General features: G+C 36.3%; 1 protein-coding gene across 1 annotated transcript in view; it reads left to right on the top strand.

Moving 5' to 3' along the window:
- The first annotated feature begins 230 nt into the window (after positions 1-230).
- Positions 231-22,544, top strand: part of LOC126967083 (uncharacterized) — a 104,653-nt gene continuing 82,339 nt past the window's right edge. Inside the window, exons 1-2 of the mRNA XM_050811462.1 lie at positions 231-365; positions 18,209-18,296. Of these exons, the coding sequence (XP_050667419.1) occupies positions 18,215-18,296 (82 nt within the window). The 5' untranslated portion in view covers positions 231-365; positions 18,209-18,214. The remainder of the gene's footprint in view (positions 366-18,208; positions 18,297-22,544) is intronic.

Here is a 22,544-nt window from a genome sequence, read left to right as displayed (position 1 = left end):
ACTAGCATATTCATTAAAACTTAAAAGTCTTTATATTTGTAATAAAAGGGAAATATAGATTACTATTATAAGCCCACCAAACACAATCCTATGACAGAACTCAACATTTATTTTACTTATGGAGTACTTTAGGTTTCATTCGTTTAGTACGATGCGGTATTTCAATACCCACCTGTATATATGAACGAACCCATTGACGTCAGAGTGTCGACGCATGCGTGCTAGAAGTCTTTTGGAACGCAAAAGCACGCGAAGGAATACGTAGTACATGTTGTGTGTGAAGAGAAGGTGGTACGTTATTGTCGTCGGGACAGGTTGCTCTACTTCACAAAACTTCAGTTCAACACAAGCGCGGGAAAGCAGCGGTAAGTATTTATAATATCATTTAAAATTTATCGACATGTTATTTTAATGTATAAGAGATGTATAATATACCTGTTGGTAGTTGGTATCTTAGGTATTATTATATTCATAAAAGCTCATTTACTGGAACTGATAATCATTGAAATCCTGAACACTTAAGAGTACTAAAGTTACAACAAAGTACATCTGTTCTATATTCTAACATCTTTAATTTGTAAAGGTAAAGGTATTTATAATTGCTTGGTAGGTTTTATACGTGTAAGTTTCAATGTATAATAGTTTAAAATCATTAATGATTAGGTAAATGATATCGTGTAATATTATATTATAAAATGGTAACCAAGTCTTGAGTCAAATCAAATATTTATAATTGTAATACAATTTAATGATTGAAAAAAAGTTACAAATCAAATATTTATAACTGTAATACAATTTAATGATTGAAAAAAAGTTACAATTCCATACGCCACAGCGCTAGCCACATATTAGTTGATTTTTATGAGTACTTTAATATGAAGAACAATTTTACATGTAATCGATACTTATTTCAACGATCTCAGAAAATAAAATCTCTTCGTTATTGGAAATTAAAATGAAATGAAAAGTCTCAAATATAATATAAAATATATAATATAATATTTGATATGTAAGCTTATTACGTCGCAATAAAACCAATAATATGGTGTGGCGCAATTCTCTTAAAATAGACTATAATGCTAAAGCTTCCCGTATAATAAGCTCGAAAATTGTTGAATGTTCATGACACAGACACAGCCCTTTATCTCAGAAGTCAGACGCAAATTAATTATTCAATGTGACTTTGTGCAAAGAATCTTGTGTTTATAATAAAGAAAGAATTTTAATAACGTAGTGAGGTACTGTGCAGCGGTTTATCTTTGGAGAACGTATTATTACTTAGCTTATCTTTTAGCGCTATCAAAACTTTGCCAAAAAACTGATTTGAATACGGACATTATAGGAATACTAACATATATTAAAACCACGTTCAACAGCCTAAGTTATGATAGTCCCAAGAGAATTGAAATGTTTGTGTAAATATGTAACAGACCAACGAAAACATTGTTGAATAAATTGAAAACAAGAGTTGTGTTGTAAAGCATACATTACGCGTCTACACTCAGACGGTGTAGCTCCTCTTATACACTGTAAATTGTAATAATATCATCTATTGTGTATTCAAACGACGTGCAAGACAAATATACTAATTTAGTAATAGCGACATATGAACGACGTACAATGGTATATTATTGTAATAAAAAACTGACTACTAACTGACTGTATTGCATTATATAGAACGGCCTCTCTAAAGGTAATCTTGATATTGGTAAGTCAGATCCGATGATGATTTCAAAATATTGTTAACCTCAAAAGGAAATAACCGGAACCCTTATAGGATCACCTTGTTGATCCGTCCGTCTGTCTGTCAATACCCTTTATCTCGGGAGCTCGTGGAGGTATTAAAACGTTTTGCTTAAGTCTACCGTGTGTTGAATCTGTAAAAATGTAACTATGTACTAAGTTAACGTAAAAAATACAGCTTCTTACGCAAAAAACATATATTTCGACATTTTTAATGGAATCAATATTTATAGGGTATTTTTCGTTGACTTAGATCTATCAATGCCGTCTTATAGTATAAGTATAGGGAGAATTCTGAACACTATACATTTGTAGTTAAATCTTAAAAAGTGGGGTCCTTATGCAATGCTGTCTAAATTTTGAATTGAAAATACAGAACGAGATACAGAATCGACTTTTTCTTCGATCGATTTCTTTATAATGTTAAGTTGATATTTAGTTTTCTTAAACTAAAGACATTATGTTAATTATAATGTATATATTTAGGTATCTACTTTTATTGAATCAATCATCTGGTGCAAGTGGTTTTGGGTTCAATTGTTTAAACTCATTCACATTTAATCGATTATAGTAATCGATATTAGGTACATTTTTTTCCCCAATTTCAAGATAATGATACTTACTTTTAAGATTTCTTGTGTTCTAGATTGTGAATTAGGCTAATTTTCTATATTTTGAAACAGATAAAAAAAACTACGTTTAAAAAAACTGAATTCAGAAACTGAAAAGTATAAAATAACTAAAAATTTAATCTAATACATGCTCTTATGCAAACCTTTACCTTTAATATTAATAAAATACTATTATTTCTTTGTGCTACCTATTAATAGGTTTTAAGTCAGTGCCAAGCCCTAAACAAAATAAAACTTAATATTATAAACAGCTTACTTACTGTGATTATTTAGGTTGTGTGGCCACGCATGTCTGTCCGCTTGGGTTGTTTTGTTCTAGACGAAGCTATCCCGCTCAAAGTCACGCGTGACAAGTGTAAGGTACCTTTATTACATTATAAATAATAGCTTTTTATTAATATTAAAGGTAAAAATAATAGGTGTATTAAATTAAATTTTTAGTTATTTGATACTTTTCAGTTTTTCTTCTTTTTAGTGTCGGTTAATAATAATATATAATCAACTTGGATGAAAACTCCAAAAAAAGCCGTACACAAAAAAACAATTATGTCATCTAGGTAGACGAAAATTTTCATGTAAATGTGCATAAAATTAAGACTACTGGGCAAAACTATGCAAAATTTTTATCGGACCAAATGGCATCTATTTCACACCAAACAAAAGAAGAACTCGGTAATCGGTGAACATACATAAAAAAAATACCGATCGAATTGATAACCTCCTCCTTTTTGAAGTCGGTTAAAAAATTTGATAGTTTTCTTAAACCATATCTCAACTTATTACCTTTTGGCCGAGAAATCCCCGTGTCCTTTAGATTTAAAATTATTTTTAAGAGAGATTAGTTTTCGATTTATGACGAAGAATGGAAAAAATCTCTTTTCCCTTTTTATAAGTATATGTACCTAATAATATGGACTTGCTCTTGTGCGGTTTTGTTTATTTATGTTCAAATCCGATTTGAAATGAAGTTTTTGTTGATGAAACCCGGTTAGAGTAGGTTCATCCATTCCCGAGATATTTGTCAGAGCTCGTCACAGTCATGGTAGGTAGGTCGCTCGTCTCATTTCAACTAAAGGTCACAGCTACTCATAACGTTTAATATTCCCAACGAAATAATATTTTACCCAGCCGATTTTAACTGGTTATAACCGTTAATTTTAAAACCGGTTTCAACCTTGGCTCCAAGGGAGAGTAAACATATGTTTTGATGTTTGTCTTAGTCACGGGTTCCTGAGAAAAACGGTATCGACAAGATCATCCAGTTTTTTTTTAATTCAGTAGGTTTTTGGAGTTTGGTCTAACGTAACTACGTAATGAATATCTTCGAGAATATAAACATACAGAGAAAATAATAACGAATTATTACCTAATTTCATTCTTTAAAATTGTAAAATTATCATTAAAATGAATTTATGTTGCATGCCGCGACAAACGTGTTGTTTCTTACCTTTGAGGTTTATGAAATTAATCATGAATACTGAGATTATAAAATCATATTTGTAATCCCTCGGGAAGTTTGTATGAGCAATGTGTACGCCATGTGACCGTTGTCGATAACAATGTGTTGAACGTTCTCGATAGAGACGAGCAGACCGTTCATGAACGAGGGTTGTTGTTGATTGCTTATTGGAAATACACGACCCTGAACCAGATGGAGCTGTTTTGAGATTTGATGATTTGATTGCTTAAATATTATGATGTTTGTATACACATATACTACACCCGTGTTTACGTCATAATATGTATGTGAGGTCACGGACTTAGGAGTGTGCTTTACAGCTGACTTGAACTTTAAGACCCATATTATTGATATTTGTAAGAAAGCATATCGTAACTTAGGTTTAATGTTACGTCTAGCAAAACAATTTACAAATATAGGGGCATTAAGAGCATTGTACGATGCACTTGTTAGAATGTAACACATGTGGAATGTAATTCTGGTCTCCCCATGAGGCTAAATCTTATATCTTTAAACGAGCAATTCTTGTATATATATAATCTGAATCTCGGAAACGGCTCCAACGATTTTCATAAAATTAAGTATGCAGGGGATTTCGGGGGTGATAAATCGATCTAGCTAGATTTCAATTTAAAAAAATGGTTTTATCCATGTCTGAATGAGAAACAGCTACAATAACATTAGAATACAAAGGTAAATTTCGCCACTATATACAAGACTATAATAGCTCAGATGGGACATTGGGTGATCCGGAAAGCAGAAGACCCCGGTTCGAATCCAGAGGTCCTATTAGTTTTGTTTTTGTTCAAGTTTTGTACATTCTTAAAAATCCGAGCAAGGCTCGGTCGTCCGGATATTATAAATTTATGCTTGACCGTATACAGAATAAGTTCCTTAGATTCATGTATCTCAAGCAGTTTGGGGTATACCGGGGCTACCCATTATTGTATCCTACTTTGTTTCTGTTAGGCATGGTGGGTTATTACAAAATTGAGGTAAGTAGAGAAGTCGCTTTAGCTATGTATTTAGTAAAAGTAATTAGAGGTAAGATACTAATTAATAAGATAAGAGATTTGCCCTGTACTTTCCCCGGGGCGTAAAAAGAATAGGGGAGGCCCAGGCCCAAGGGTGTCGTAAGAGGCGACTAAGGGCTTTTTGGAAGTGGGAGAGTCACGCTGCCGTCTTATGACGTCAGCACAATCGGGCCAGACTCGTACGGTCTAATTACCACACTCGCACAGAATACCAGCGTGAAGTAGCGGCCTAGTGCCGCTACGTTTCGTAAACGTTAGTATCGAGGACCGGAGCCATATCCCCCCCCCTCCTCCATAATATGACAGCGGTTCTCAAAGAGATTTTACCCCAGGTGGGTACCGGCTGTACCAGAGTCAGCGAATCCCTCCCCGAGTATTCTCGCTCGGTCTGCCCGTCGTATTCTGGGGAGGGCACAGAACTGCGCATGACCGAGGACAAACGAGGCAGTAACACCACGGCACCCCACTCCACGCTCAACGTGGACTTTTGCTATATCAGGGGAATTCACTCCAATTTAAACGCCGTCCACCACCACCTTGAGAAGGTGCAGCCGGCCTTGTGTTTCCTTACGGAGACGCAGATATCTCGACCTAGCGATACGTTTATTTAACGTACTCCGGGTACAAAATTGAGCATAATTTTTTGCCTCATGCCGGGGATTGTGTGTACGTTAGGGAGGATATCTGCTGTCGCCGACTCGGCAATTTTGAGGGTAGGGACCTGTGTACTCTCTGGCTCCGCGTAGATTTAGAGGACCGCGTCCGCATCTATGCGTGTGTCTACAGGTCCCATAGTGGTAACGCAGAAACCGATCATCGCATGGGCTACGTTCAAGCGGCAATTCACGACGTGGTTGCACAGATCCCTTCCGCTGAAATTGTAGTCTTGGGTGATTTCAATGGGCACAATGCCGAACGGCTTGGCTCACGTACCACAGACTACGCAGGGTGATCTGTGCATAGTTTCGCATTGGCGTATGGTCTGCCCCAATTGGTTGAGTCGCCAACGCGGCTCCCGGATGTGGATAGCCACATGCCGTCCTTATTGGATCTTCTGCTGACTACACATCCCGATAGTTAGCAGGTCTCTGTCGACGCCCCTCTCGGAACGTCCGACCATTGCCTGGTCAGGAGTGTAGTGCCTATCCGACACCAACGTCGCAGACCACCAGCGACCCGCCGCGTTTGGCACTACAAGTCAGCAGATTGGGATAGGATGCGTTTCTTTTTTGCATCCTACCCTTGGGGCGAGGTTTGTTTCCCTTCGGATCATCCTAGTGCGTGCGCCGTTGCAGTAGCCGATGTGATACTGCAGGGCATGGATATATATATTTCAAGCTCTGTAGTACCGATCGGTGGCATATCACATCCCTGGTTCGATGCGTCAGTTAAAGCAACATCTGACTGCAAAAAACAGGCGAACGTGGGTTGCGGCGCTGGGCTCAAAAGATCCGAACTGCAAAGTTCTAAAGAGGAAATGTAACCGTGCCTCCAGATTTTTTCACATCGTCAAAATCGGCGAGCAGCTTTCCATTTACCCGACTTGAACACGCAAGTTCTGGTTGTTGTCGAAAGCTGCTCTTGATAACTTCAACCAGCCGTCCATGCCGCCATTGCGCATGAGGAATGACACCCTGGCCCATACGGCAAAAGAGAAAGCTGAGCTCCTGTGCGCTCTTTTCGCCTCCAACTCGACTCTTGATGACAATGGAAAAAACACCGCCAACCTTCTCGCGTGTCAGAGCTCTATGCCTGAAGTACAGTTCAGACAGAAAACTGTTACGTGAGCTCTGTTTTCGTTGGACGTCAGGAAGTCGACCGGGTCGGGTGACATTTCTCCAATCGTGCTTCGAAAGTGTGCCCCTGAGTTGACGCCGGTGCTAATGCGTTTATTCCGGCACTCTTATTCCAAAGGCGTAGTCCCTGTCTCATGGAAGACTGCCCTTGTCCATCCGGTCCAAAAAAAGGAGACAGTTCGGATCCGGCAAACTACAGGCCTATTGCTATTACCTCCCTGCTCTCCAAACTTATGGAGAGCATAATTAGTAGACAGCTCTTGGTATACCTAGAGGGTCACCAGTTGATCAACGACCGACTTTCTGGCTTCTCTATGGCTTTGCAATAATTTCAGCCAGAATAAGTAGGTCTACTCTTATTCATCGAAAAACGAAGTTTCGATTGAAGTTTCGGGTGTTTCCTACTACCTTTCTATTCGTTTCGAAGTTTCGTCCCGAACGTCATTGTTTGACATTTCGAATTTCTAAACCTGCTTTAATTCATTTACGTTGCGAACGAAAATATGAATATGACAGCTGTTTGTTCGGAATTTTAACCTAAATTTGACGAAAGCAAATGTTTTGATTATTTTTGTTTGTCTGGATTTTGTTGCAAATTTGCTTGAAATGGCTTCAAGATTGTTGCTGAACCGAGGCTGCTCTATGTAAGGGCACCGGCACCGCTTGCGCAAACAATTAAGTATTAGTGAAATACCCGACTTAGAGTGTGTAGGACTGTAGGAGGAACTAAAATAAATTATAGCCTAAACTGTGTTTTACATAAGTTATGTATAAAGGGTGGAATTGATCTTACCGAGTTGCCTCTGTCTGAACTCCAATCTGAAAGAAGCAGGCGAGTCTTAAGCAGTTGCTTCTTCCCCTCAAGCTCTACAGGCAGGTCGAAGGGCATGACCTGCATCAGTACAACTGTAATTGGAAAGGTTAAAGGTAGAACTTTATCTTATTTATTCCTTTCTAACAGTAGTGGTATACCAATTTTTAGTGAAATTTAAAATAAGTTTCATTTTTGTTATTAATAAAAGAACATAATATTTAATTTTTTATTTTATTTTATTATAACAAAAAACTTACTTACACCTAACTAAGAGTATTTATCGCGAGTAGGTATCGCGATTGCAAAGTGTGTTAAAAAGCACTTTAAAAGAACATTCATTAGTATAATTGAGGACTCTTTTCAGAAAACTTTTTAAAGAATTGAAAAAAAAAATCTGAAATACTAATTTGATATGTTTACATTGCGTTTATAATTCAGATATTTTTGGTGGTCATAAGTTACTACCCATGGTTGGCATGAAATCGTACTCTTTATATTAGTCGGATACAAATAACAGTCATTTCAATCGTTGACCATTCCTTCACGAATATTGTCTATAGTTCCGAAATGTGTCCGAAAACAAAATAGAGTAGGGTCACTATCGAAGCTTCGTTTAAATTTCGTTCGTTTACGAAGTTTCGATTCGTACAAAGAGAGTAGACCCCAAGTATCTTGTAAATTCGGCGTGACGTGCGCTGACACAACTATTGAAGATACATAAAATTGATGTTAATTTATTTTATATCAGAAGCGTAGCGGAGCCGTGTAACCAGATTAGTATAAAATTAATTATCTACCAGGTCGTAACTGAGAAGAAACAGGTCCAATGTGAGGCAGTCTAATGCACTAAAGCCCTAAATATATATGTAATAAATATTAATATGTAGGTATAATATGAAATTATTTATCATGAAGCTATATCCAAATTTTGAAATTTTGATCATAATACTAAGTACATAGTACTCAATATGCAATGTTATACATGGGGCACACTAAAAGTTTTATACTTCTAGCTAATCGGAAATTTTTTAATTTTGAATGTTATATTTTTTGAAACGTAGCAACCTTCTTCGTAATAAAAAAACACAATTGGCGGGAAATCATTTATCATACATCAAAGTTCAACGAAAATGAAATTAAGTCGAAAAGATTTTAGATTGTAGAATCATATCCCCAGATTGTCTCATAAATGTAAATCTTACAGTCCCTAGAAATAGACCAAAATATCAAAAATATTTTCAGTCCAACAATCAGCAGAACAGAAGTTAAAACCACCCCCTTAAACAGAATTATGAGCTCTTATAACGATATCACTGCAAAAAATGGTAATATAGATGTTTTTCATATGGTTAATATCAATAAGTTTAAAACCGACTGCATTAAAATATTAAGATCTTAGTTATGTAAGTTAAATATTAGAAGTAAATTATTTTATTGTGGTATAGTTATATATTGTATAAATCTCTTTTTTTATAATAAAAATATATTTAAGTCATTTTTGTTTAACTGTTCATTTCTTTAATTTTATTATGTTTAATTGTTCAACTTTGTTATTCTTTTCGCACTATTGTAAATGTTGTTTGCACCTGTAAATACATGTCGTATTGTACTATCTCTTGTGTACTTGCTAAAATTTTTATTGTATAATGATGTGTTGTTGGTGTAACTATCTAAATAAATAAAGAAATAGATCGATGATTTTTTATGTTTTTAAATGTTCTCTCTCTCTCCGCAAGACTGTGCCGCTCGTCTTCAAAATGCTTTTGGGAGAGAGCACGTTGCTTGAGCACCGTGAGGCGATGGTTTGCTGAATTTGAGAGAGGTCGGGTTTCTTTACATGACGAATTTCGTGAAGGGCGGCCTTCAACTGCCGTCAACGAAAATAATGTGGCTACTAAATTATTAAAATTTTCGTGAGTCATTATTAAATTATTTATTAAAACGGCTTTACTCACGTTTTTGTCGGCTAGTTTCGGACCATTCGGAGGTCCTTCGTCAGGGTGAGTGTGGTGGCATCAAAGATTTGATGAGAGATTTCACTTTTACCAATTCCGAAGAGGCAGTGATAGCGTTCAATCAGCACGTAGAAAACATGCCTTCAGATCTGTGGTCCCCCTGTTTAAAAAAAAGGTTCGATCGCATGAAAAAATGTTTAAAATTAGGAAAGTATTTTGAAAAGCAATAAACATAATATTTTGGTTATAACATGTTGTTTTTTTAAGTTACGCAAAACTTTTAGTGTGACCTACGCATAACTATCATATTCCGTTTTTATAATTTTTATTTTTAAACCCATCAATGAAAATTTCAATCAAATTAAGACAAAGTAAAATTAGAATTTTATACCTATGTAGTTGCTTGATCGCTCCGGCTGAATGCTGTGGTAACTTATGTGTAAGATATAATATATAAGTACAAAATATAACGCCTTGCTCCTTTAAACTGTAACCTAGTATTCTAATTTTATTGTATTTACATTTTTTTTTAATAAAATATATCCCATATTTCTCTATAATAAAGTATTATTTAGGATATTTCCTTCTTGTGGAAATTTTCTTTAAATAATTCGACAGAAAACAATACAGACAAATATTAGTACAGAATATATGGATACAACGGAAAACTCACCTTACTTATCTGTTTTAATAGTAAGTAAGACATACTGCGACTAAATACATAATCCTATCAATTATACAACATACGAGCCCAATATACGAGGAGTATTCTTTGCACGTATATATATATATATATACAAACAGTAGTATATATAGTTTGTTGTCACGTCTCGCTGCGACATCCATTTGGTTCGATTTTAAGTAGACATTACCAAAGAGGTCGGCGGGGAGTGAACTAGGTCACCGGAGTAACACGGAGTGCCACAACTGAGACATCCATTACTATTATGTGAGCGTTTCTACTTGTTGAACGTTCGCAATCTGTTTTTATAGAAGCTTGGATGGAATCTTTGCAAATAGTGATAAGACTTTCATAGACCTCTGGAAATAATTTTAGGGGTGATCGAAACTATATAATGCGCAGGTTAAGTCGCGGTCGTTGACAACGGACACTGCGTCGTCAGATTTGCCAGATTTTTTTCGGGCAAAGCAGGGTTCGGAAACATTTAGATTACAAATGCTCATTGATTGACGTAGAGTTCGCTCTAGGCGCCAGGATATAGGAAGTGGCACTGTTTGTTGGCACTCACAAAATAGTCGCGTCCTCCCGCACCGTACCTTCTCTTCGAATTTTATTGGTATTGAAAAAGATTGTATTAGTTATGACGAGCATTTGTTATTTTGAAACAATTTAAATCAGTGATTTATAGACTAATATACTGTTTCAGAAAAGTCTAAGGTAAAGTTAGAAGAAGAAGTGGTAAGTTGCCACACACTTTGAAATAATGTTAGCCTACTGCGGTCCAGAGCCCGTGTAACAAACATTTGATAGATAAATATTTATCTATACTAATATTATAAAGCTGCAATGTTTGTTTGTTTGTTTGTTTGTTTGTTTGTTTATTTGTTTGAACGCGCTAATCTCTGGTACTACTGGTCCGATTTGAATGATTCTTTCAGTGTTGGGTAGTCCATTTATCGAGGAAGGCTATAGGCTATGTTTTTTTTTCAAAATTAGGGATCCGTAATAAAATTGCTATTTTGTAACACAAGGTGTAAAATCGAATACCTACTTTTGCGTGCGCTGCAAAAACTATTGACAATAGAACAAAATGATGTACAGGCTATAATATAGGCAATATTTTATTACTTACAAAACTATCGCGTGAATTATACTTTATATGGCAAAACAACGTTTGCCGGGTCAACTAGTTGTATAATATAAATCATTCATTCTGGAAAATTAAGGATTACAGTAGCGATACAAAAACTGAAAATATAACAAAACTTAACAGTAATAACTTCATATATAACTAAACTAAAGTAATTTAAAATACAAATGTATAATATACTCGTATTTACGAACTGTTGTGATTATGTCGTATTTTATTCTACATTCATTTAATTAGTAATATAAATTGATGAGAAACGCAACACATAACACATCATTACATAAACGTGTTTTGGTTTCTAAGCCCTTGTATTAAGCTGTGAGAATATTTACAATGCCATTGTTAGTAATAAATTGCGGAGCGCTTACTTTTATTGAGCAGCATTTATATATTTAGAATGAGTTTATATATCTGATGAAGCGGTAAATTAGAATGATAACTGATATTTTCTTCAAAAGAATTTACAAAACTGAGTTTGAGACGTCTACACTGACGCACTTTATAAAAACTAGACTCCTAATCGCCTATTAAAACTGTCGTCAAAAAATGTCCGCGTGGCACTGTATTCAAAAGAACGAAAACTCTGCCTAATAGACGCGTAGGCAGAGTTTTGCTTCAGACAAATGTTGAGCGTGAATGTTAGTGTAGTAATTTATTGTACGTTAATGATGTTCTATGACCGAGACGTTTGAAGAAGTGAATTTGATTATATTTTGGTGCTCAGTTATCTGAGTATGTAAAGTATTTATTTATAGGTGACACAACACAAAACATATATACATAGTAAAATAAACAAATTAAAAATAGATAGTGTATTTTCTGGATGGGAAGCATTTTCTTGAAGAAAAATTCTTCAGACCATTTCAAAGCCATCCCATCATGATATGAACATACGGCTGACATACTTCTTAATTATTGACATGTTTCAATGTTGTTGTAGGTAATTGTGTATTTCGTTAGCAAGTTTGTAAGGCTGAAAAATAAAAATATACAGATTATAGAGAGAGATGTTGATTTTTTTAGTTAAGTTGATCAGAATATTGATATCAAGTTTCATTCGGAGTAATTCGGAGTCTTCATATGAAGATAAGGCATGAGAAACATCCTTCCTGAACTTATTTCTAGCAATTTATCCGCCGCATCAACTAGCTTCTATAAATATCTAAAAGCTAACCTCATTTGAAATCAAATACTAGATAATAAGGCGAACTACATCTCCACTTGATCCGACTCTATGGCCTGTCTACAACTCTAGTAAATAATACGTAGGTCACACTAAATGTTTTGCATAACTTAAAGAAAACAACATGTAATAACCAAAATACACTGGACAGCAAATAAACCGGGCCACCAACTACCTCGAAGCTCTGATTCGATTTTATTAAAAAGTATAAGACTTACAACTGTCATAATTATACTTACAGAAAATGCATTTCATGATTAATAATATTACTATTAATTTATTCTCAAGTACTGACAACTCACATTGTAATCAAGCAAATAACATAATGCTAACGATTCGCTCTGTTCTGACCAGAGATCGCGATTAGCGTTTATCTTTCGGAAAAGATTTTCTTATAAGGGTAGTCGGATATTTACTAACATTTCTTTAGGTTTAGTCAATCGTTTCATCAAACGCGTCTATTTTCGCAACTTTCTTCGGTCAATAATGAATACGACACCTCAGGCAGCAGCTCAAGCTGCAGCACTACTTCAAGCGGGCCTTAGACAAAGTGAGGTCGTTCGAAGACTTCAAATCAGCAAATCTTCAGTGCAACGACTGTATCTTGTGAGTGGAGCATTTGATGTCCGTCCATGTACAGACAAACCATCAACAGCAGATGAATGATTTAATCCAACTTACTGTTCTGTGAAATCGCCGCCTCAACGTAGTTCAAGTCCAACAAAGCCTGCGTTGCGAATGCCGAGTGATCATAAGTTCAGATACCGTCAGAGGGAGACTTGCTGAACGGAACCTGACTCCATATAGAGTTGTAAATCTCTAACTGTAGCCTACCGTCGAGCTCGACTTGAATTCGCTCGAGGGCATAGGAATTGGATGTTAGAGCAGTGGGCTAATGTTCTCTCCACTGATGAGACCAGGGTGAGTCTACATGGAAGTGACCGACGTCAGAGAGTATATCGTCTCCCTGGAGAACGTTATTCTGAGTGTTGCATCGAGGAAACTGTTGCTTATGGAGGAGGATCTGTAACGACGGGCCGTGGCCGTGCAAATGGATTAACTTCTCATCGCTACATTACTGAAATCCTCGCAGACCATGTGGTGGTACCTTATGCAGTGTTACGCAGGATATATCGGACAGAATAGGCCGTTGATGCATGATAATGCACTGCCTCATGATGCTCAGGTAGTAACCCAGTATCTACGCGACGTCGGCATTCATACAATGGATTGGCCAGCTCGAAGCACGGCCATGAATCCGTAGAACACTTATCGGATAAGCTGAAACGTCGGGTTCCAGCCCGGGTACCTGCTCCAACAAGGCTTCTAGAGCTGCGAATAGGAATCGAAGATGAGACGAATGCATTTCCTCAAGATTTCCTTGTCAGGCTCGTGAGGTCGATGAATACAAGAATACTAGCAGTTATCCTCGCAAGGGAAGAAAATACTGAATATTGAAAAATAACTTTTTTAATGTTTATTTTAGTCTCAGGCTTTGATTGTTTCATTTTATTTTATGATTACAAGCGATTAGTAGGATTAAAATACGACACTTAATTGTAAAATCCTTAAGAAACACTAAATAAATTGATTAATCCCAATGAATTTCACTTTAATAATCATGAAACGCACTTTCTGTAGGTATAACTTTGATAGTTGTAAGTTTAATACTTTTCGTGAAAATTAAACCATAGTCCCAAGGTAGCGGATGGCCCGGTTTATTTGCTGTTCAGTGTTTTTTTTTTATGGAATAGGAGGACAAACGAGCGTACGGGTCACCTGGTGTTAAGTGATCACCGCCGCCCACATTCTCTTGCAACACCAGAGGAGTCACAAGAGCGTTGCCGGCCTTTAAGGAAGGTGTACGCGCTTTTTTTGAAGGTACCCATGTCGTATTGTCCCGGAAACACCGCACAAGGAAGCTCATTCCATAGCTTTGTAGTACGAGGGAGAAAGCTCCTTGAAAACCGCACTGTAGAGGACCGCCACACATCCAGATGGTGGGGATGAAATTCTAACTTGTGGCGTGTCGTGCGAAGGTGGAATTCGGCGGCAGGAATCAGGTTATACAGCTCTTCGGAACACTCCCCGTGATAAATGCGGTAGAAGACACACAATGAAGCGACGTCTCTACGCAACGCCAAGAGATCCAGCCGTTCACAGAGCACTGAGTCCCCGACAATTCGAGCTGCTCTACGTTGCACGCGGTCAAATGGATCGAGCAGATACTGGGGTGCGCCAGACCAGAGATGACAGCAATACTCCATGTGTGGCCGGACCTGCGCTTTGTAGAGCGCTAGAATGTGGGCCGGCTTGAAGTATTGCCGTGCTCTATTGATGACGCCCAGCTTCTTCGAAGCCAATTTGGCTTTGCCCTCCAGATCACCACGGAATTGGCAATTGCTCGAGATTTCGAGACCCAGTAATCCGATACTAGGCGCGGCTTTAAGAGAAGTGTTCTCGAAGAGCGGTGATACGACAAATGGACAAGGTTCAATTTACCCCATTCCGCGACCTTCTCGAGAGAGGACTCTATAGAAGACACAAGTTTCTCCCGGCACTGGTCGACGATTTCCCGAGAGAGACCTGCATGGCCAGTGTATACGGCATCACCATGTATTATGCTTATTGCTTTTCAATATACTCTCCTTTACATTTATAACATTTTATCATGCGATCGAATCATTTTTTAAAACAGGAGGACCACAGATCTGAAGGCATGTTTTCTACGTCCAAATTGAACGCTATCACGGCCTTTTTGGAATTGGTAATAGTAAATACAGAAATCACAGGTCGGGGCTATGTGCAGGATGGGAGACGAGTTGTACTTTTTCGGGAGCTAAAAATGACTTAGTTTTGTTGGCCGTGTGTGAAGTAACGTTGTCATGAAGTAAGAGAACGCGGCTTTTTGGTCGTCTTTCGCGAACTTTTTTTATCACCCTGGGTAAAAAAATGGTAGAATACCACTCAGTATTCACACTCTTTTGGTCTTCAAGTGGAATATTGCAGATGCTAATAAGATTTGTTTAATTATTTAAATTAATTAATTTCCCTTAGCTGAGAAAAAAAATGCGATAATTTACTAACAACGTTTCTCGCCTGCCTCACTTTTTTTGGCCTGTTCTCATTTTCAAACACCCATTTTGTGAATGGATGTTTGCTGTTTTCGAGTTCAAAACAATAAATCCACGTTTCGTCTCCTGAGACAATGTTATAAACAGCATTAGAACGTCCGTGGTCGTACTTCATTAGCATCAGTGAGCAGCATTGCACGCGAGCCCGCTTCTGCTCCGCTGTCAGGTCATGAGGGATCCAACGACAACAAAGTCTCCGAAGTTTTAATTCTTCGTGTAAAATTTTCTGAATTTGGCTCATACAATAGTCCTCGAATTGTCTCATAAGTAAACCACGGGTTTTCTTCAATTAGCCGCTTAACAGTAGCCACATTATTTTCGTTGACGGCAGTTGAAGGGCGGCCTTCACGAAATTCGTCATGTAAAGAATTCCGACAACCTCTCTCAAATTCAGCAAGCCTTCGCCTAACGCCTAAGAAGCAAGGTGCTTCTCTCCCAAAAGCATTTTGAAGACGAGCGGCACAGCCTTGCAGAGAGAGAGACTTTTAAAATCATAAAAAATTATAGCTCTAAAATCTTTTCGACTTAATTTCATTTTCGTTGCGTACGTAGAACGCAAAAATGATGTGTGATAAAAAACAATTGACAAATGATTTCCCGCCAATTTTGTTTTTTACTAAGAAGGTTGCAACGCTTCAAAAACTATAACATTCGAAATTCAAATAGTTCCGATAAGCTAGAAGTGAAAAACGCTTAGTGTGTCCCATGTATGTATGAAAATTGCAAAATATTTATCAAAATAGAATGTGTGCGTGTGCACAAGCAACAAGTTATACTTTTCTGACGTACAAATATAAAACTTGTAATAAAGAAGGTATTAAATACAACCAATGAAAATATTATTATGGTGCATAATTTAGTTAAATAAAGATTAATTATTTTTATACAATAAGAAAGAAATGATAATAAGTTTTAATGAAAACTAATACATATTGCAATTTATTTAATATTCGTCCATGGTGGTTCAGTAGAAATATTAGTTACAAGAGACTTATAGTAGCTGAGGCATGATAATATAAAGAATGGTCTAGAGTGTAGTTCATAAATTATAGTATAATTTAATACTCCGCGCTAGTCTCTTCCTAAGACTACATCACTATATAATATAATATGTCATACTGACAGCTTTATAGAAAAAAAAAAAAAACAAATTTCAAATTTCTATATTTGTAAAGGCATAAAGGCATTTATTTTCTCAAAATTTATTCCTTTAGAATTCTTTTTGATGTCATTTCTTATGCTACTAGATACTACTACCGCTTCGGAAACAAATGGCGCTCTGAGAGAGAAGAAGCGGCGCAAGAAACTCTCCCAGCATTCTTTTTTTTGCGCTCTTTTCAATATGTTAATATAACATATACAAAATTACTTATAATGTACTTATTATAGCAATTCACAATTAAGCCTAATATATGTAGGTCTCAGAAAACTTATTTCTGCAACCCTATATACGTGTTGAGGGATAAAACTTTTTTATGCTTAGAACTAATACATAAGGTTTGTGGGGGCAAAATCCAGGAAGCTGGGAAAACCTGGCTATTTGCTATCTACAGCTTTATAGCAAGTCAAATAGCGTTGTTTCACTCGAAAATAGTTTGAGAACAGTCATCAAACTCAAAATTCAAATTGAAATATTTTTATTCAAAATAGGAATTTCAAAATCACTTATTGAATGTCAAAAACTACCACCCCTTCAAAAAAACTGCCTCAGACCTGTGAAGATTGGGCGCAAGAAACTCAGCGGGCTTTTTTTAAATATAAAAATATGGATAACAATGTGATATCGTACAATAAACATTTATAATTTAAGAGCGCTTTATTCCCAGTCTGTGGTGGCATTACTTAAAAATCGTTTATGCTATGCTAGTAACCTTTCCCACACAAACGTTTTTAACAATTCTTTTCAATTTCGTAACACATTTGTTTTGTACATTTTCTGGGATCATATTGTAGAAGCATATAATATATTGCCCAATAAAATACTTACTAAATCGACTTAACCGAGTAGTAGGCATAACAAGTTTATGTTTGTTCCACGTGTTAACATTATGAATGTCACAGTTTCTAAAAAATTCCTCAATGTGCTTATGAACATATAGAACATTATCATAAATATATTGAGAAGCAACAGTCAAAATGTTTATTTCTTTAATTTTTTCTCATAATTATTCTTTAGAACCTAGGTAATAAATAGCGCGAATAGCCCTCTTTTGCAGTACAAAAATGGTATTAATATACTAACATAATACTATGAAAATAACTAAAGTATACTAGTCAGGCCGTATCTATGTCAGTTAACTGTCTAATCTTTTTAACCGCATTTGCTAGAGAACCAAGCCTATTCGACAATCCTTCAATATGAGGGCCCCATTGCAATTTGGAATCAAGAGTAATGCCAAGAAATACAGCACTGGTTTTATAACCTCTCCGCTTAATAAAATATTCGCATCTACATTTTTGACTTTTGGCTTCTTTTTTCCTAAAATATGAATATCTCGCCCATGGAGGCTGCCGAAGTCGCGTCATTGGTGCATTCACTTGTTTTAAATGTGCTGATATACTGTATAAAGCTTTATAGTAATATTTTTCCAGTTCATTCCTATTAACCTTTGATGTTTGGTTTCAGATAAAAATGCCGCCAGCCTGGGCTCAGCTGATACTGTTACTGCTCCTCACCAACTATGTCATTTCTGCACCATTGGCCCAGGATTCAGGTAAGTCAGTTTAACTTTATAATTATTTATTTATCATGTAGTCATAATTTCTTTCTACTAAAGGGTTTTTTAACAATGTCCAAGTAAAGCTACAAGTAGGCTAATTGTTACTAATCCATCGAGCAAAGAAATCATTTGCGTTTCGCATTTCACATTTCAAAGTAAAAATTTTTTATTAAAAAAAAATTATAAAAAAAACAACCGACTTCAAAAACACTATTCCAAAACAATACGAGTAGATATTATAATATGCACTAAAAAGTATAAAAATAATTGCGTATGTTCATACAATCTAATTAATTAATCTAATTCTAGTAACGATTATTGTTATTTTTGGAATCGGTGTCCTTCCGTCGCGACCCGCTCTCGCCTCTGGTCTCCTCACATCGTCCGACTCAAGCACATCTCACCTATAACTATGTATGTCTACAAACCTACATTGGCTGACACCGACTCCAAAAATAACAATAGTATTAGATTAATTAATTATATTGTATAAACATACGCGATTATTTTTATACTTTTATGTGCATATTATATCTATTGTTTTGGAATAGTGTTTTTGAAATCGGTTGATTTTTTGTTATTTTTTTTTATTTTTTGATTTTTAGTGAATTTACTAACAATTTGTCTACATATGTGTTGATATACTAAATTTCAATGCAGCAATGAACGTAAGCGCTATGCAATTTGATTACAGACAGTTAGAAATTCTGCCACAGATCGCACCCTTACTGTAAGTCGTTAAGGATTTCCATTGAAATTCCAAAAAAAACATACCGATGAATTGAGAACCTCCTCCTTTTTTGAAGTTGGTCAAAAATAGGATGTGATATCACTTATTAAAAGTCAAAAACTACCACCCATTCCAAAAAGATTGCCTCAGACCTGAGAAGAATGTGCGCAACAAACTTAGCGGGCTTTTTTTCATCAAAAATATATTTACAAAGTAATATTGTACAATTAAACTCATTATTTAATAGTCTGAGGGCAGTCGCTCCATTCCCAATCCGGGGAATCATTAAGAAAGACATTTATGTTATAGTAACCTTTACCACATAAACGCTTTTTAACTATTCCTTTGAATATCGTAATACTTTTATTTTGAACATTTTCTTGGATATTGGTCTAAAAGCATATACATCGGCCCAAAAAAGACTTACTAACTCGAATTAGCGAAGAAGTAGGCATAACAAGTTTGTGTTTGTTCCTTCAATGTATAGATAATGTAGTCTAGCAGGTAAAGGCTATTTAAATTATAGGATGGATCTAGTAGAAAATATCATAGTTATCTGATGGATCGCCTGACAGAGTGACAGGCATTTGACAAAATGCCTGTCACTCTACCGTTATATAAATTGATATCGACGATTGATCGATTTTTTTTACTAATCGGCTGCTCTAGACGTTCGAGCCTATATACAGAGCTCAGATATGGTGGAAGTACTTCACAAGGTACTACACTCGAATAAATCCCAAAATCTTCACTTGGGCTCCTCTGCTATAACGCTTGATACATGGTTTGTTTATGTTATCAGAATTCTGAAAGTCTCTTGACAATTTATTAGTTCTCTTCTACATAAAAAAAATACATTTATATGATGATTGATTTTATTGTGACTATGATAATCTGCTATTTTACTTGGACATTGTGAAACAGCCACTTAATACTCGTCCGTGCTTAAGGCGAATTAAACCTTTATCGTGCAAATGGTAAAACTGTAAAAAAAAATTAAAATAAAATTCAGTGATTAAATGAAATATTTTTATTTTACTTTCGGTAACACACCGACCTCTTTTGTATGTAAGGAGAATGATTTTTAGTTATTGCCATATTTAAAGGACTTAGTACATATTTAATTGAAGTTTGAAAAGGGTAATTTCGGCATTTTATTTCGAAACATCCGCTCAACGTAATAATATAAGGCTAGCTAATTTCTCTTTCGCCTAAGTACAAAATTCTACGGACTTGTTTTCAAAGTAAACTCGTAAAACTATGTGATCACTTTATTTTATTAGACTTACCCTTTAAATAAATTACGACAAATAAAAAGGCTGTATTTAGTGCGTTATAAGCTCTATTCAAATAACTTAAGCACTTAACTAAAGTGAAAGAAAGCGAGTGAATAGAATCCAATATTGTTATCGTAAGTTGGAAGTGGTTAAGAATGAGTTGGAAGAACGACTTCGATAAACCCGGTTGAAAGAAACTCATTAGAATAATGAGAGTGGTTAAGTTGGTAATTTATTCGGTCATAAAATTATATTTAACAAACAAGTTGATACTAAGAAATACATTTTAAAATATACGAATTCAATTTTTTAAGTTAATTGCAGAGATTCTATAATTTATTTACACACGACTTAATAAATTAATTTTATGTTTATAGATTTTCATTGTGTATTATAATTATGTATTATATGTTTGAATTTATTTAACTTTGGATGTATCAGCCAGACTTGATAAATAATTATCTTTTACTTTAAAAAGCCTATACTCGTCACTCAAGGAAAAGTTAAGGCTGCCTAGAATTTTTTTTTATGCAAAAAAAAACATAATTCTAGGCAGCAGGAAAAACGTTTGTCCTCCAAACGAGCGTACGAGTCGCCTGGTGCTAAGTGACCGCCGCCCACATTGTCTTGCAATACCAGAGGAATCACAGGAGCATTGCCGGCCTTTGAGGAAGGTGTACGCGCTTTTTTTGAAGGTACCCATGTCGTATCGTCCCGGAAACACCGCACAGATGGTTAGGATGATATCTTAACTTGTAGCGTGTCGTGCGAAGGTGGAATTCGGTGGCAGGAATCAGGTGAAACAGCTCTTCGGAACAATCTCCGTGATAAATGCGGTAGAAGACACACAATGAAGCGACGTCTACGTAACGCCAAGTGATCCAGCTGTTCACAGAGCACGGGGTCCCCACAATTCGAGCTGCTCTCCGTTGCACGCGGTCAAATAAATCGAGCTGATACTGGGGTGCGCCAGACCAGAGATGACAGCAACACATGGAGTATTGCTGAGTGGCGGGCCTGCGCTTTGTAGAGCGCTAAAATGTGGGCTGGCTTGAAGTATTGTCGTGCTTAATTTATGACGCCCAGCCTTTTCGAGGCCAATTTGGCTCGGCCCTCCAGATGACCTCGAAATTGTCAATCGCTCGAGATTTTGAGAATTGAGACCCAGTATTCCGATACTAGGCGAGGCTTTAAGGGAAGTGTTGTCCTTTGACAAAACTTCCCTTAAAGCCTCGCTCCTCAGCGGCGATACTACAAAAGGGGTTTTTTAGTGGTAAACGCCCTGCGGATGACTTCATGAATGCTGATACAACTTGCCGATTTTAGGCAGGATAGCCCGTGACGCCCAAGAGCATCTACCTGAACGCCACATTGATGTCATTCATTCAGTTTTATACCTAGCCGGAGTGATATGCATATTAACAATGTCATATTGTCAAGTAGCGTTCCAAACGGCACCGAAGACAACGCTTGTAACCAAAAGCCCGACTCATATTGTGGCACGGCCACAAGACTAGTTGTTCTGCCAGTAGGTATGATCAAAGATCATCAATGGCTGATATACAAAGAAGTGCGTCTCATGCTTTTTGACACTTTAAATCGTCTGGAAAATTTTGAATACTAGCCAACCATTATTAGCTTCCTTCAAATACGCAATTTCTAAGTTACCTGGTCTACAATTCTAGTAACGAAATTCTGCGCACTATGAACTGAAGATAGAACTAATGCTGTTAAGGCAACGCCCGAAACTTTACGAGTACCCAAACTACCAAACCGTGTGGGTCGCTTGAGACCATGCACGATCTGGAAACGCGCGATTCATAACGGTTTCTAAAATAATTTAAGTGAAATATCAATCACCTTAAGTAAATTTGGAAATTGAACTTTGGAAGAAATAAACAAGACCACTGATAGACATATAAACATACACAAGAATTAGTTAAGGCCATATGAGAATTAATCTTCAATAATCTGTCCGAAACGTTATTATTTTTTTAACATGATCGACTAAGATCGTTGGAATTAAACAGGAAATAGTAGAGCTCCAAGAAGATGAAGTGAATTCTTATCCAAAACTTTAATATTAAGCAACCCGGTATGAAATTTGGAAATCTTCGCCAGTAAAAAGTTCGCATTTCAAAAAATTTAACTCAAGACCAATTGAGCTAAAACTTTCTATTAATCATTTAAATCAGAGTCCACTTCACCACCCAAACCACCATCATCCATGTACCA

The sequence above is a fragment of the Leptidea sinapis genome, chromosome 12 (assembly GCF_905404315.1).
Source record: "Leptidea sinapis chromosome 12, ilLepSina1.1, whole genome shotgun sequence".
Classification (NCBI taxonomy): domain Eukaryota; kingdom Metazoa; phylum Arthropoda; class Insecta; order Lepidoptera; family Pieridae; genus Leptidea; species Leptidea sinapis.
This window is presented reverse-complemented; position numbering and strand designations above follow the sequence as displayed.